General features: G+C 37.8%; 3 protein-coding genes across 16 annotated transcripts in view; 2 read left to right on the plus strand and 1 right to left on the minus strand.

Moving 5' to 3' along the window:
* The first annotated feature begins 2080 nt into the window (after window positions 1-2080).
* LOC144478656 (huntingtin-interacting protein K) lies at window positions 2081-3079 on the plus strand. The gene is made up of 3 exons (XM_078196763.1): window positions 2081-2268; window positions 2664-2771; window positions 2843-3079. The coding sequence occupies exons 1-3, from the start codon at window positions 2113-2115 to the stop codon at window positions 2936-2938; spliced, it is 360 nt and encodes a 119-aa protein (XP_078052889.1). The 5' UTR covers window positions 2081-2112; the 3' UTR covers window positions 2939-3079.
* A 140-nt stretch (window positions 3080-3219) lies between these two features.
* Window positions 3220-6276, plus strand: LOC144478655 (uncharacterized). Of its 9 annotated transcripts, none has more exons than XR_013495390.1 (7): window positions 3220-3647; window positions 3712-3825; window positions 4029-4119; window positions 4268-4445; window positions 5085-5378; window positions 5471-6094; window positions 6186-6276. XR_013495390.1 is itself a non-coding variant. In XM_078196758.1 (7 exons), the coding sequence occupies exons 1-7, from the start codon at window positions 3614-3616 to the stop codon at window positions 5585-5587; spliced, it is 762 nt and encodes a 253-aa protein (XP_078052884.1). In that variant the 5' UTR covers window positions 3220-3613; the 3' UTR covers window positions 5588-6276. The 9 variants fall into 9 exon arrangements, 7 of the variants coding, with proteins under 7 accessions (XP_078052884.1, XP_078052881.1, XP_078052883.1 ...); XR_013495391.1 differs by lacking the exon at window positions 6186-6276 and having other exon boundaries at window positions 5085-5209; window positions 5280-5378; window positions 5471-5581; XM_078196758.1 differs by having other exon boundaries at window positions 5085-5213; window positions 5280-5378; window positions 5471-6276.
* Window positions 6277-6410: 134 nt separating this feature from the next.
* Window positions 6411-14380, minus strand: part of Rdx (BTB/POZ and MATH domain-containing protein rdx) — a 47178-nt gene continuing 39208 nt past the window's right edge. For 2 of the 6 annotated variants that reach the window (XM_078196751.1, XM_078196754.1), the window contains exons 3-8: window positions 13713-13834; window positions 12796-12947; window positions 12273-12412; window positions 12007-12184; window positions 11115-11436; window positions 6411-10655 (exon numbers count right to left, since the gene is read on the minus strand). In XM_078196751.1, the coding sequence (XP_078052877.1) occupies window positions 10511-10655; window positions 11115-11436; window positions 12007-12184; window positions 12273-12412; window positions 12796-12947; window positions 13713-13834 (1059 nt within the window). In that variant the 3' untranslated portion in view covers window positions 6411-10510. Of the gene's footprint in view, window positions 10656-11114; window positions 11437-12006; window positions 12185-12272; window positions 12413-12795; window positions 12948-13712; window positions 13850-14380 lie in introns of all 6 variants that reach the window. The other 4 variants (XM_078196749.1, XM_078196753.1, XM_078196752.1 and 1 more) reach the window with 3 other exon arrangements.

A 14380-nucleotide genomic window follows, 5' to 3' on the forward strand; every position in this document is an offset into this window, starting at 1 on the left:
CGAGAAAAGTTGGAACTACGAATGGATGCTGTGACGGTTATACGTGAGATTCGTGTTCGACCAACGACGTGGACGCGTACGGCGGTCGCGTTCGATTTTTGTACATTTTATCGAAAACCCGTGTTCAATTCCCTTCTTCTTTCTCTCCTTGTCATACGAAGCCATTCGGCAAATTCTTACGAGTCACAGACAAACAGAATCATTTATCGACAACGAAAGGAGACGGTTCTCGACAAATAAATCAACAGTATAAACAAGCCTGCAAAAATACATGAACGAAAATCGATTCCACTTCTAAAATCTATTTACGAAATTCAAACCAAATGTCACGACCGCGATGATTTTCGATTTGCAAGTGCCAACTCGTTTACAGACTAAGTTCACTGCTCGCATCCGCGTGACTGGTATATCAACGGATACGCGAGCATCCAACGTACGACGATGTCTGGGTTTCTACGCATTGTCAAAGTATGTTACGCGCACGTCCTTTCTCCTTTTATTTCTCATTTTCTACAAAAAAAAAAACAACATCTGCGACGGATTGTAACACGTTGAAGTGTTGCGGCTAAGGGCTGTTACAGCTTCGCTATCAGATGTACGAAAAGATGAGTTTCAGACACAAATAAAAAAACATACACGCTAGAAAATCTTCCTTTTATTATTTTCCTCTCCGATAGCCGTCTTCTTATATCTAACTGTTTTAACAACGTACTTTCTAAAAGACATACCATTGGTAGGTGCAGTTAGGTGTAACTGGAGAGACCTTTAATTATAGTTATCATAGATAAAAATTCTCGAGGCATCGAACTTTCAACAGTATGAAACTTCTAAGTCTAAGTGTCGAGTCTAAATTAAATTTCCTAATACAAAAATGGTTCAAAAGTAGTAAAACTAAACATTTCACAATAAGAAATGGCTCAAAACTTCAGATAAAAAATTGTACTTTTTAATTTCATACATTTGAGCAACTTTCTGCTTCGGAGTATTCTAATTTTGTACCTTTGAGCAATTGTTTGCTTCGATATAGGAAAAGTACTTCATGAGTGTACATTGTAAATGTATGAAAGGGGTCGTAAGCAAAAGATTTTGTGTAGTCGTGATAAATTCGAACGATTAATTTGTTTTGCAAGACTCTATTTACATTTTATAAAGAACATTTCATTTTACATTAAAATATTGCAAAAATTACTTATTTCTGTTCAAATTCAAGCTGTGAATTGTATGATCACTGTATAGTAATCATGGACCAGGTTGGCGCTTCCAGTGATGAAACGCTGAAACTGGGAGCCAAAAATTACCGACGGAACATTATTTAAATCTGCCTTACCACAGCAATAATTTTTACCACAAATTTAGTATCCGTACAGACAATGTGTTTTTTTGCAACGTAAAACTTATAAAATAAACGTTATAAATATCTGTTTCCATGAAAAACTATTTCCACTATTTAAATGCTTGCCCCTTATACAGGGTGGGGCAAATAAAGTGCTACAAAGCAATATCTTCATTATCGTTATTGATACGCAAAAATGCTTGAGGAACAAATTGTTTGGTTCGAAGGGGCACATGTTGTGGTGGAAATGTTTTTTTTTTAAATTAAAAAAAAAAAACAAATTAACGATAATGGAGATATTGCTTTGTAACACTTTATTTGCCCCACCCTGTATACTTATTGCCTCCAAATAATATTGAGCACTCGTAGCAGAAATGAGATCTACAGTATATTCACTTCTTACTAATGTGCCCGCTTTCGTGAACTATCAGTAATGTAGAGCGCAACACGAAATGATAAGAGAACTAGCAATTTCAGCAGTTTTCGATTTTTTACGTAAGTTAAATATCGCGCCGCGTATTTCAAATTGTGCATCAGGCGTACGGATGTGCGAGAAGAACGGAATCCCAAACACAGTAAAGTAAGAGAAGCTACTTTCTTTATTTATCATTAACTATGAGGGAAGCAATGTTCACTTGTGAATCGTTAGCCAATCAGAGCACAACAATTCGCTCCATTCTATCAATTCAAGAGTCTTGTTGTCCCCGGATATGGTTCTCGAATTGAAACATTACTGTATTATTCTTTGTACGACTTGAAGTTAGTTGAAAAGAGGAAACATGGCGGACAACGATGTCAACGGTGATTCCGATGAGGTTCAGCAGGAGAAATCACAGAAAAAAGCTGCGAAATATGATAGTGGAGCGGCAGATTTAGAAAAAGTCACAGACTATGCAGAGGAGAAAGAAATATCTTCCTCGGATGGATTTCATTGCGTGAGTGTCTCACAATTTCTGTACTACTACACGTGTCTATGTTTCTTAACAATTTTGGATTGTTTCATCTTTTAACGACGAAGATTTTCACTCTTAAAACACACATTCTATCACTCCTTCCTTGACCTCACGTTAAATTTAATATATACAGCTGCGTACGTTCAAAAGAATAGGTAACGAAACCTAACCTATAATTTATGTACATTTAGCTTTTAGTCATTAACAATGTCACAAACAATATAAATACCGAGATCATACGATAAGATAAAAAGTCGTCGCGTTAAATTGTTTCATGATGATTCAGTTTGTTTTGGAAGAATTGAGTATAAATGATTCTAACCTGACTGTTAACATTGTTTTCATGCGCATTGTAATTTGTATTTCTATTTACACAGGCGTTGAGCTTGATTGGAGACCAAAGAACTAAGGAGGCGGCAGAGAAAAAGGCGAGGGAAAGGGAATTACTAAAAGTTCCTATTAAAAAGGAAGACGTTGATCTCATTGTAAGGCCAATGATATTAAAGATTATGCGTGCCATGCGTGTTTATAAAAATTGATCTGATCCTGGTTTCAGATAAAAGAAATGGAAATCAGTAGAAGTACTGCCGAGCATACTCTCAGAGAACACAGAGGAAACGTTGTGGAAGCATTGATTACATTAACAAACTGACTGTACAGAACCAGTTTTAAGAGAACGAATTACACAAACTCCGATTTCATTGTAAATTATGTGGTCTTAGGAATTGTTATGACTTTGGACTATTAATATTTATTCGTACATATTAGAAAATATATTCTAAGCGATTCTGTACATTTCGCTATTAATTTCTCTCTTGATACCTGCGAACTTGATCATTTATCGGAACGGTGCTTTGATATACGTTTGATATAGATATAGACATATATAGATATAGACATATGATAGATGATATAGATATAGACATATGACGACGTGCGTATTAAAGAGTATTCTCAATATAATGAAAAAATAATTGCGGCACTGATTAAACGCGTTATCAGGGAGTTTCCTGTTGATAAGATTGTATCTTTTATATGGTCGAGAAGTCCACAATGTTTTTTAGCATTAAAGGTGATATTTGAGTGGTTGCGGACGACGTTCTCAGTAGTTCCGACCGAAAAGAAAGGAAACAGTTTAAGAATTACTCAGACAGTTTTCTTCGACGTGTTCTTCAGTGTAGATCTGATTTCTGTGTAAAACAAATATGTGTATATTTCGATGGTTAATCGATTTTGATGTGACGAAAATCTAAATAATATCGTAATGACGATATTATTTCACGCGATTATATAAATTTTTAGATTTCCAACGCGATCTATTTTCGACATGGTTACAGTGGATCATCTGATAAATTACTCAGGTATGTATTTAATCCTCGTGTGACATTTAAAACAAAATGTTAAACCGATGATTGGTATCCTTAGTTGAAATGAACGATTCGTTACGTCCATTTTCAAGTACATTTCCGTACACTGATCAAGATACGTACAATTTAATGTCAACAAAGACTTACGAAAAGCGCAGCAGTTCAACCAAAGGTGAGCTGAAAATCCCATACTAATTAGAAAGAAAAAACCATAAGATTAAGTTCGTTTCTACTTCTGCTTTCTATGGCTTACGAATCTTCCTTCTGCTGCCCGCATAAACTCGATCGAACCCTTTATTGGTAAGTCTAATTTTTCTTCCTCACATCAGCTCAGCAATCGACTAATCCTGCCTTTTCCGTTGCAGGAACGAAAAGATGTGATCACGGGGACGCAAATTATCGTTTTACTATTGTTTGCATGTGGTATTCTTTTTGCCCTTCTAATGTATTGCAAAACGTGCAACAGGTAGGAACGAATCTCTTTCTCAGCTATCGATCATGTCTCGCTAACATATCTAAAATCAAGATTTGCACTCGAACTTTGGAAATTAAATGCGAAAAGATCCAAAGTCCCGCGGTGATAATACGTAAATGATATCGATCTGGTTACTAAGTCTTTGCAGGTCAGCTCAAGAAAGATACATGGAACAAAGACGACTCAGTGACGGGAACAATCAACAAACAGACAGCGATTCATTGTATTGCTGCGCAACAAACGATTCCAGGGAAAGACCACCGTCGTATAGTGATGCTTGCAACGCTCCACCCCTATATGGGGCACCGTTCAACAGAGTAAGTTAATGCCTGAACTTTTTTGTTTACCAAAAAGTATTTCTCACATTGGCTGTCCTAAGTAATTTATTTTAAACGAGACAGCCTGGAGAATGAATATAATGCGGTATAAATCTTTATTATGAGCCAATTACTATTTTCAATAAACCATTCGAAGAAAATTTGATTTTATTTGGAAACGTGGAACCAAGATATACGTTACGTTTTCTAGGCGTCTATGCTCGAACCACCACCAGTATACCCGGACACACCTAAATTATCAGATAGGGTGGACAGCCAAGGCTTTCCAGTTACTTATCACATATAATCATATGTAATATATTTACGAATATGCGTATATATATATAAATATTTTGTAGTCAACGCGCTCTCCGCGTTTTCTTCCAAATATTTATATAGTAAGCATACTTATCATATTATGATAAGCAAATGATCCACTATCATTAACATTTTTTCGACCAAACCGCGTGTATATTTTTACCATAAAATGCGATTAGCCAGTTATAATTTAATTTTAGAAAAGTTTACAAATTTTAGACATGATCATTTTTAGTAGTATTAAGTTTTTAAACGAGTGTACACTGATTAAACATGGATTTCTATCATACAACATTTCAAATTTGCTGTGCTTCCTTTAAGGGTCCGTACAGCGCCAATACACGTAGCGGCAGAACGTTCAAACTGGCAGACAGAATGTTAACTGCACATAATTTTTCGAAACAGCAGATGGCGTCACTGTGCAGTTCCAGAAATGCATTTATTCTGTCGGTAAATTTGTTTACTAGTTCGGCCGTTATGTCACTGCATGTAGTAGCGCTATTTCGATATTTTCAGGAGCAATTATTCGTGCCGCAACTTATATGGAGCCTGATGGATAAGTTGACAAGAATCATCTGTAGTTTTACTTTGCTAAGAATAAACTTCTTCTCAACGGTATGGATGTGCAAAATTCTGCTGAACGTTCCTCTGCCCTTAAAAGCATATTTTGTACTTTTATAAATTATCAAATTTTATCATGTTTTCAGCGTATCAATTTTGCAAACAGAAATGATTCAGCATGGGCAGATACAGACAGTCAAAAAACCATAATGTTTCATAATCATGGCAATCTAAAGCATAGAATAACGTACGATCGTTATTAACGATTTGAAATACAGAATGTTAAATTTCAAATACTGTTTAACAAGCATCGAAACGATATCACCACGTAGCGCTAGCACCTGAACTAAATCTCTCTAATATACACAACGCAAGGTGGTTGAGAAACATTAATTATGTCATCATGAAGGTATACATCATTTTAACCGAGTGCTCACGACATTTTGGTAGAATTTATTGCCCTGGTATTATGTAGAAATATCCGATGACAACACCACAAAACATAATTAATGAACATATCAATTAATAAAACTCCAATAAACAAGTAATTATATTCAGTGGTGTTATTTTTTGGATTTTTCATATGATATCAATGCAGTAGATTCTCCTGAACAATCCTGCACTTATGATTTCTTTTTATACCCTAATTGCGATATATTTAATATTTTATTGTGACTGCATCAAACATATAACAGAGATTTAGTTCGGCCGTCTGACGTTATGTGGTGATAGTGTGGTACGATCTGTAAGCGGGCTATTTTTAAAACGTCGTAAGTAGATATAAAATCATGGTAATTTTCGGTATGAAAATGAAAAGCAACATCACCACGAATCTATAAAAAAAAGCAATTATCGTTTTAGCCGAAATGTAAATAAAGCGTACATAGGATCCCGGATAATCTGTACGGATATTTCTAACAGCGCTAAAAATTGAAGTTTGATTTACTGTGAATGAACGCGAAGTTTTTGATTGACATTTGCCTCAATATATCTTTCACATTCTCCCCTTTTTTCTTGCTTCGCTCCCTTTGTTTTCGCAATTAATAACACAAAAATGTCAGGGATAATGAAAAATCACTGTAAAAGTTCTCATGATTATATAATGAAAATGTCATTTATTTGATGTGGTGCAATGACTTAAAGTAAATGGAAAAATGAACGTTTGTATGAGCTGGGTTCGATGATCACAGCGGTGCCGTGTACAACTTCGGCGAGCTACCACTGCTGAACTATTCGTTACAAAAAAAGCTTTCTTCGGGTTTAAATGCAATATACAACGGAAGTGTGTATCAGACAGCAACGCAGTAGTAGCTGGCACGACACGAACACGCTGATTTTCCATGATGAGGTAACACTTGTCTTAATTGTACTTAGTTTATCAAATTATCCAGTCATACGCTTATGCAGATTGGTTCGAAGAATTGCATCTAATGTTTTTTTTTTTGTTTGTTGTTCACCTCTCCCCTCCTCTCTTTCTCTCTCTCTTCCTTTCTTTCTTTGTCGAACTGTCGTACGGATAAATATTAGTCTTGTTCTTTTTTTCTAAGTTTTCTCTCTCTCTCTTTCTCTCTTTCTTCCTTAGGAAAAAGACATTCAATGTTACGAGCTTTGTTTTTTCTGAGATATTTCGCCGCACAGTCCCAAAGATAGAATGGGTAGAATTGGACGTAGATTTCGTTCATTATCGATAATCATTTCTTTCACTCTCACTCTCTCTCTCTCTCTCTTAACTCGCATTCTTTTTTCACACACGCAAACACACACACCGCGTTATCATGTTCTCTCCCTCTTTCCCTGTATTCATTCTTACATTCTTTCCACGAAATGTTAAAATCTGAGCGAGCACGGCCAAAATCTGTTCCTTAAACCGCTTATACAATTTTTTAATCTCTCGTTACTTCTTTTTTTCTGTTTTTCTTTTTAAATCCGCGTTCATACTTCACCATCTTATGTTTTTTTTTGCCATTTTGTAGTTTCATTTCAAGCTCTAAACGATCTACGGACTCGAAATAAACATCGTGTAAAAAACGGTGGAAAAACGTTCCCTAACTATGTTTCCCATAGGATCTTTTTTTTGTTGTTTCATTATTTCACTCGATCCTTTCTTTGAGCCTCGACCAACAACCGGAATTCTAGTGCGCGCGCACGCGTCTTCGATCGAAATTTGGGATTTTGGGATACGCATTCGTGGCACGCACGCGTCGAGGCTCAAAGACGAACACGCAAAATGTATGTTCTAATCCGTATTTTAATTTGTCGACAATGTACATATTACATAGTTTACTTAAAGCATTCGCTAGTGTTTCAAGGAACATGAGTTTAGCACAGTCTGTAAAATAGAAATAAATTATAGTTGGTTATTGTACCCTTCATAAAAGTATGTGGTTCCGTTTTTTCGGTTTTGTTCGGTTCTTATAAAATACAGTTTAGATATGTACAGAGTAAAAATCTTAAAATCGAAAGGGACGCTAGATTTGGGACTGTCCGGATTGTAGCGACCGTTTCTTAAAAAGATTTCAAATATTTCTCTCCTTCATTCGAAATTTTTTGAATCCTTTTCCGCTGGCTGCCAGGATCATCAGAAGTTCTCGAAACTGTGTGTATATTGTGTGCCTGTGTCTACCTGTTTCTCTGTGTGTTTAGGTTTGTCCTATGTGTGTCTATTTGTCTGTCTCTGTTTCTGTCCGTCTGTCTCTCTGCTGTCTGCTCGAGTATACGTGTACATGCCGGAGTATGAGTGTAACGTGTCGCGTGTACATGTACGTGTGTACGCGTGAGCGATTACAATTGCGGTAATTACAGTGGTCTTATCACAGAACATGTATGGCATTAAATCGTCGATATCATTACTTCCAAGTAATAATATAATGGTATATATTCCATATTTAAAACGTTCGGTAAAGCTAGGTCGGAGGATCAGGAAGCCAGTACGGTACTAAATGATGATTATTCGTTTCTGCTTTTCACGGTTGCCCATAATTCAGATCATTGACCACACACGAATTCACAATTCAATAATTAATTACATAAAAAACGATTAATATTTCGTGCTATATAATTGACTAACTTTTATTTTACATTTTTTTTTCTTTCTCTCTCTTTCTCTCGCTCTTTCTCTCTCTCTCTCTCTCTTTCGCTCCCTTTCATTCTCTCGGTTTCTCTCATGGTTTGATTTTTCTTTCTCGCATGTCCCGTGTATTTCGCAGTATTTAGTTTTATGCAACAATCGACTTTTGTCATGCCGACTTGTGTTAACATCTCTTCCGATTCATCATTATATGTTTTAATCCTGCGCAAAAGTACGATATATATATTTTGACAATAAATCAACTTAAAATTCGATAAATTATGGACAACCCTAAATTTAATACAATTAATAATAATAATAATCAATAATAATAATAATTAATAATAATAATAGTTAATAATAATAATAATAACCATAATAATAATAGTAATAATAATAATTCGAATCTATCACTTCAGCTACTATGCAATACTCGAGAAAACAAAACAAACTGTGCCAAGTAATTATCGGGAGAAGGAAGGAAATAAAGGCCACAACGGAATATATGTTTGTACACTCCGTCATCCATTGAAACGGCCGGTCTTTGGACAATTGTTAAAACAATCTTCGACGGATTTTTCATTATGCCCGCAACAAATTGTTTACTTTTTCTTTTATATGTCCGACGAATGACTTTTATCCGGTATAACGTAATATGGTACTTATTGCAGAAGAGGTATCATTTTTCGTATTTAATTTACGTTATCATGGTCAATAGAAATTCCACACAAATAAACTGGAAACCAAATGGGTGTATTTATCATAAGAAGCTAACAGTATACAGATTTCAGCATCGACATTAGATGAAAAAAATATACAAAAATATGGTGGGAGGGGCGAGAGTGTTTCCGGAGCATAAGGGGAGGGGCACAGATTGTGTAGCGTTAATAGTAATCATAGTAGTAGTCGTACATGTTTGAGAGAAAGAGATCATAAAAAACCCTAACTAGAATAATTTTTTTCTCCGTTCTGGAAGAGTTTCACGTTCGTATCTGTCTCTTGCGTTCGTCTCCGTTAAACTAAAAATCACTATCGGTAATAAACATAGCATATATCTAACGTTCTCCTCATTCGTTGCGTCAACGAACATGCGTGGACATCGTTCGATGCATTCTTCTTCCCTTTTCAACGTCGTCTCGTTTCGTTTACTTCTTTTTCTTCTTCTTCTTCGACAAAGGAACAAAATGTTTAATCGCCTGGCCGACGTCTATCACAACCTCCTTCGTGCATACTGTATTTGATGTGTCCATGTGAGAACGCGCGCATACATTCGTGGATATACTTGTTTCACACGAATGACAGCAATTTTGGCCAGTTTTTAATCCCGCGTTGGTCCTCTGGCTGTTTCTTCTGTGACCGTTCTGTGTCGATACGGCTGGTTCCACGGATACCTTGATTGGTAGGAACGAAAACAGATCCACACTAGGGAGACCTTATGGGGTGCGCATCGACGGACCGCTGACATTACAGTAGCTACTCGATGCTAACGATGGACGATATACGATGTACGATGCATGATGGACGATGAACAATGAACGACGACCCAAGACCAACCCGCACGTTGTTTCTCGGCGCGCAACGTGAAAAAAGAGTATCGTGTGATCGTGCCTCGAGCAGTATCGATTCGCCCGAATCCTTCCAGGGGATGGACTTGCGCGCCATTGTTAGTTATACTCAATTTTCGACTTCTCTTTTTGTTTTTGTTGCACGCACCGTGCTGCCAGACTCTCTGCGACGCGTTTTTCTTCTTGTTCTCGTTTCCGCACTCCGCACTCCGGTTGTGTGTGATAGACACGGTTCTTCTCTTCAACGTCGACGACTCACCGAAATCACAACAAGGTCTTTCTGTCTATGTCTCTCTCTCTTTCTTTCTTTTCTTTCTCTGTCTATTGGTCCGGCTAGCGCGGGTTAACCTGCCGCGTGGCACGCGAAAAGCAAGACAGTCTCTCTCCTCCTCATCGCACGGTTCCTTTCGCAGTGGACCAGAGGATGTCGCACTAGGAAACATTTATTTAGAACACTACTTTGTATCACTGTACAGAAAAAAAGTTTCTCATGAGGGATGCAGAATAGGCGGGGGCGATGTGGAGGTCGTGCCCGGTGTCAACGGTGACTGTTTTCAGCTCTGTTTGACTCGTTTCCTGGGCGGACCGATCGGCGGAATCTGTTGGGTGGCGAGGGCTCGAAACGCCTCCGCTATTAGGTGCGGATGCGAGTTTACCATCGATTTAAAACCCGCCGTATCCATCACGTCTGTCGCGTGTCTGAAAAAGAAGAACAGTTCCAATTTAACACGGCGTCGTCTCTCTCTCGGTAAATTATTGTTAAGAATTTCATTGTTTAAATATTCCAATTAAAGAAATATTTATCAAGAACTTCTAATTCCTACCCAATGACTGCATCATTAATATTTCTTCATTTATATAGTTTATTTAAGAAACATTATATCTTCAATATAAAATAAATATAATTTATTCTATTTATAAATATATTTAAAAATTATCAATCATCTTAATATTTTCAATATTATGCTTTCAACTTAAGCTACTTAAATAATATATGTATACTCCCCCCCCCTCTCTCTCCACCGATTTACATTGCAAAATTCGGTCGAATCCTTGGACTTTTCAAAGAAATTTTCGAATTTCGACTTTCGAACCGTCGTTCGAGGATGAAGAAAAGCCACATTTGCATTACGCCGTAGAAACGAAAGAATCACTTACGTGTTAATGAAGTCTATGGCTTGCGCCTTCAGTTGATCGGCGCTATGAAGATCGGCTAGAATGAGGATGTCGGCTGCGTTCTCGATGGCTAAACTCGTGCAAAGTGCCTCCTCGCACATTACCTTCAGCCTCTCCAGCGCGTACTTATCCGCCGCTGCCAGCAGATCGTCCGCCATCTTTTCGAGATTCGCTGCTTTCCCCGTATAAATGAACCGCAGCATCTCGCGCAACACCTCGTGGTCCACGTCGGTTATATCGACGCGATTCTGCTTCCTTTCCTCCATCTCGTGCTCGAACATCGCCGAGAACACTGGACTTCGAGCTAGACCGGAAACAGGATTAACGACGGATTAGTGAATACTGAACGCGCACTTTCTCCCTCGGAGCAATATTCGTGAACCCGTTGTTTCACCGAGTACTGATTTACCGCGGTATATGCCGATGTACTCAACAAAAGCAGTTAGAAGACCGTAAATGTATTAAATCGGTTTTCGAATTGGTCGCGTAATGGAATATTATAATGTAGAATTATCCAAATTAAGTGTCACATCGCGCGCGTCGTCATTAATCATAAACAAATCATCACGGAACACTACCCATCAACGTTTACAGATTGCTGATAATTGTTATAAATATTCGATGGAGTTTTAAAACAGTAAAGTTGGTATCAATAAGCCACAAATGATTGACAAGCTAAAAACTATATTACAGCCGCTATTGATGAAATAGATCCCCGATTATATAATAATGTAATGGAAAATTGATTATTCAATGGCTTTTTAATATTACAATAAAAAGATCTGATATACCTTAAATAATTTGTGTTTTATTTCGATTCAAAGATTCGACGCTTAATACGGATAACCTAATAGAAACATTGTTGCCTGTTTACCTGCGAGTATAGCTTTGTGCGCCTGAAACTCTCTCCCGCAGACCGTCAGCGTGACATCGCTGAATTTTTGGTTTTCAAAGAGGAGGCCGAGGTCGTCGGACAACCGGCACTCCGGCACCTTGAATTGAATAGTGTTGCTCTGACCGGAAATGTTGACGCTGTCCGCCACCACGCTGACCTGCGAACGCGATCACGTCCCGTCGTTAATTCGACAAAAGGCCCACGACGTTAACGGAACAAGGGCGAGTATTAAACAATTAACATACAAAGGTATATACCTCACAGAATATCGTGAGTTTGTCGTCGGGTAGGAGACCGTTGGCCTCGTCCAGCAGGAAGTCTCTCCTAATAAACTTCTTGAAGCCCCAATCTTTACCTTGGACGAACCTGTATGCGCGTTGGCTCTCTGAAACCCATCGAACGTCGATTGGTAAATTATCCGTTGCAAAATTTCAGTTGTCGAAGACATAATGCATCTTTGAACATTTCAAGAAAAATTATACATTCGTTTTTTTTGGCGATAGATAAGTAATCAGATAGAATGATAATCAAAATTGGGGAAAAATAAATCTTGAAACACTAGATTAAAAATAGTGAACTAGAAATATTTTTATCTTCCTATATAATGCAGAATTTGGCAAATAAACGTTTTATGTAATATCAGTTCGATACGAATTTCACGCATTTAATAAACAGTTTATTTATCAAATTTCGTATTACAGGGAAAGATAAAAATATTTATTGTCTATTTACTATTTGCTATATAGGAGTGCCCAGCGAATTACTTACCCATTGCTTTGGTTTCCTCTCTTTTGGCATTAAGGATAGAAAATTTGAACTTTGCTCTGACTTCTGATTTGTTGCACGAGACGAGAAGGAGGTACAGGGACAGGTAGTCTTTGCTCTCCTCGTCCAGACCCTTAGGATTCACTCTTAGGCACCTGGAAATCAATTACCGTTCATGTAAAATTCATGGCCGGTCGCTGGTTGTCGTTCGCGGGAACTCTAATATTTCCGAGAGATCGACCAACGGTCGCGACAAGAGCTCTCCAACGTTATTGATTTTTACTAGAGACGGAGACACGTCTAATTATCGTTTAACTGTATTATAGATTTCATCTAATTATAACAAGAAATAATTCGATTTTCTCTGACAAAATTTAATTCGATCTCTCGCAAAATAGAAAAAAAAAGGATAAGCTAGCTATTACTAATTTTCGCTATTCACAATGATTCTAATTTTATTCTAGTAATTTTTCAAAACAATTTTTCGAGCATAAACTGTTGCCAAAGTATCAGAAATTTATTTTATTTAATCTCCGATAATTGAGTAATTCTATAAGTAATAAATGTATATTTATATCTAGATTTTAATAACCCGTGAATCAAATTTTATTTCCATTTAAAAGAAATATATAAAATTCATATTTAGTAGGTTGTAGAATGAAGACTTGTTAATTGACTATAGTAAATTCCATCTAGCCGTCCTCCAGCTTGTAAACAAAACTGTAGGAGCCTTACGAGTCTCGTTCCCACAGTTGTTGACAATCGGCGACTACAAAAACGAGCCGCCGGGACTCGAATAACTTCTGTTTACAAGCCGAGGGGGGAGCAACTGGAAGAGAATTTCCTGTATGCGCTCATTCGAACACGATTCAACGCTCGCGAACGCGAAACGTCGTTTCAACTCGGCGGCGCGTCCTTACCATTTTAGTTTGTCGTTGGCCCCTGCCGAGAAGGTGGACGACTTCAGCACCTCTCCCATCTCCTCCCGGCAAAAGCTGAAGTTATTTATCGTCCACATGTAGCTGAACTTCACCACCTTCACCTGTGCACATAAGACCTTCAAATGCGACATACGTCAGAATGCGTCCCGTTGGAAGCTAGCATTGGTGTTTGATCTACGCGCTAAACAAGTACACCCGGATATCGCCGCGGACCTCAACGCGACCGGAACACGATTGCAAAGAAAAAAAAAAGCGTTAGCTTCGGAGAGAGCATGGTAGGCAAATAAGCTCGTTTTCGCGGACGGAGGTCGGACGATCGATTCGCCGTTAATGCTCGGCCAAGTCTCGCAATAAAACAAAAAAAAAAAAGAAATGGTCGAGCGTTTTATTTGAATCGCGCGCGATCGACAAACGTCTCTCGTAGCGTCGTCCGGCGAACGCGTTGATGCCCGCGGATATATTTATCGGTTAGCTTTGTTGTCTCGAAAGAATATAAAAAGAATAATAAAAAGAAGGGTATAAAAGAAAAACGAGACAGGGAAAAGGGAAAGAAGGAGCGCACGCGTGACCGGGAAGAGGTGATAAGAGAAAGGCGAAGCAGCGAGCAGAGAGAAGTTCTTTTCGAGAGGTACGTTCGAAGGTTCCTG

Source organism: Augochlora pura, chromosome 3 (assembly GCF_028453695.1).
Source record: "Augochlora pura isolate Apur16 chromosome 3, APUR_v2.2.1, whole genome shotgun sequence".
Taxonomy (NCBI): domain Eukaryota; kingdom Metazoa; phylum Arthropoda; class Insecta; order Hymenoptera; family Halictidae; genus Augochlora; species Augochlora pura.

Bases quoted from the DNA above. Each gene is read 5' to 3' on its own strand.
- LOC144478656 (XM_078196763.1), top strand. From the start codon at position 2,113: ATGGCGGACAACGATGTCAACGGTGATTCCGATGAGGTTCAGCAGGAG. The intron at 2,269-2,663 runs GTGAGTGTCTCA...CTATTTACACAG, and splicing joins CCTCGGATGGATTTCATTGC to GCGTTGAGCTTGATTGGAGA. The intron at 2,772-2,842 runs GTAAGGCCAATG...TCCTGGTTTCAG, and splicing joins AGGAAGACGTTGATCTCATT to ATAAAAGAAATGGAAATCAG.
- LOC144478655 (XM_078196755.1), top strand. From the start codon at position 3,614: ATGGTTACAGTGGATCATCTGATAAATTACTCAG. The intron at 4,120-4,267 runs GTAGGAACGAAT...CTGGTTACTAAG, and splicing joins TATTGCAAAACGTGCAACAG to TCTTTGCAGGTCAGCTCAAG. The intron at 5,379-5,470 runs GTATGGATGTGC...TCATGTTTTCAG, and splicing joins GAATAAACTTCTTCTCAACG to CGTATCAATTTTGCAAACAG.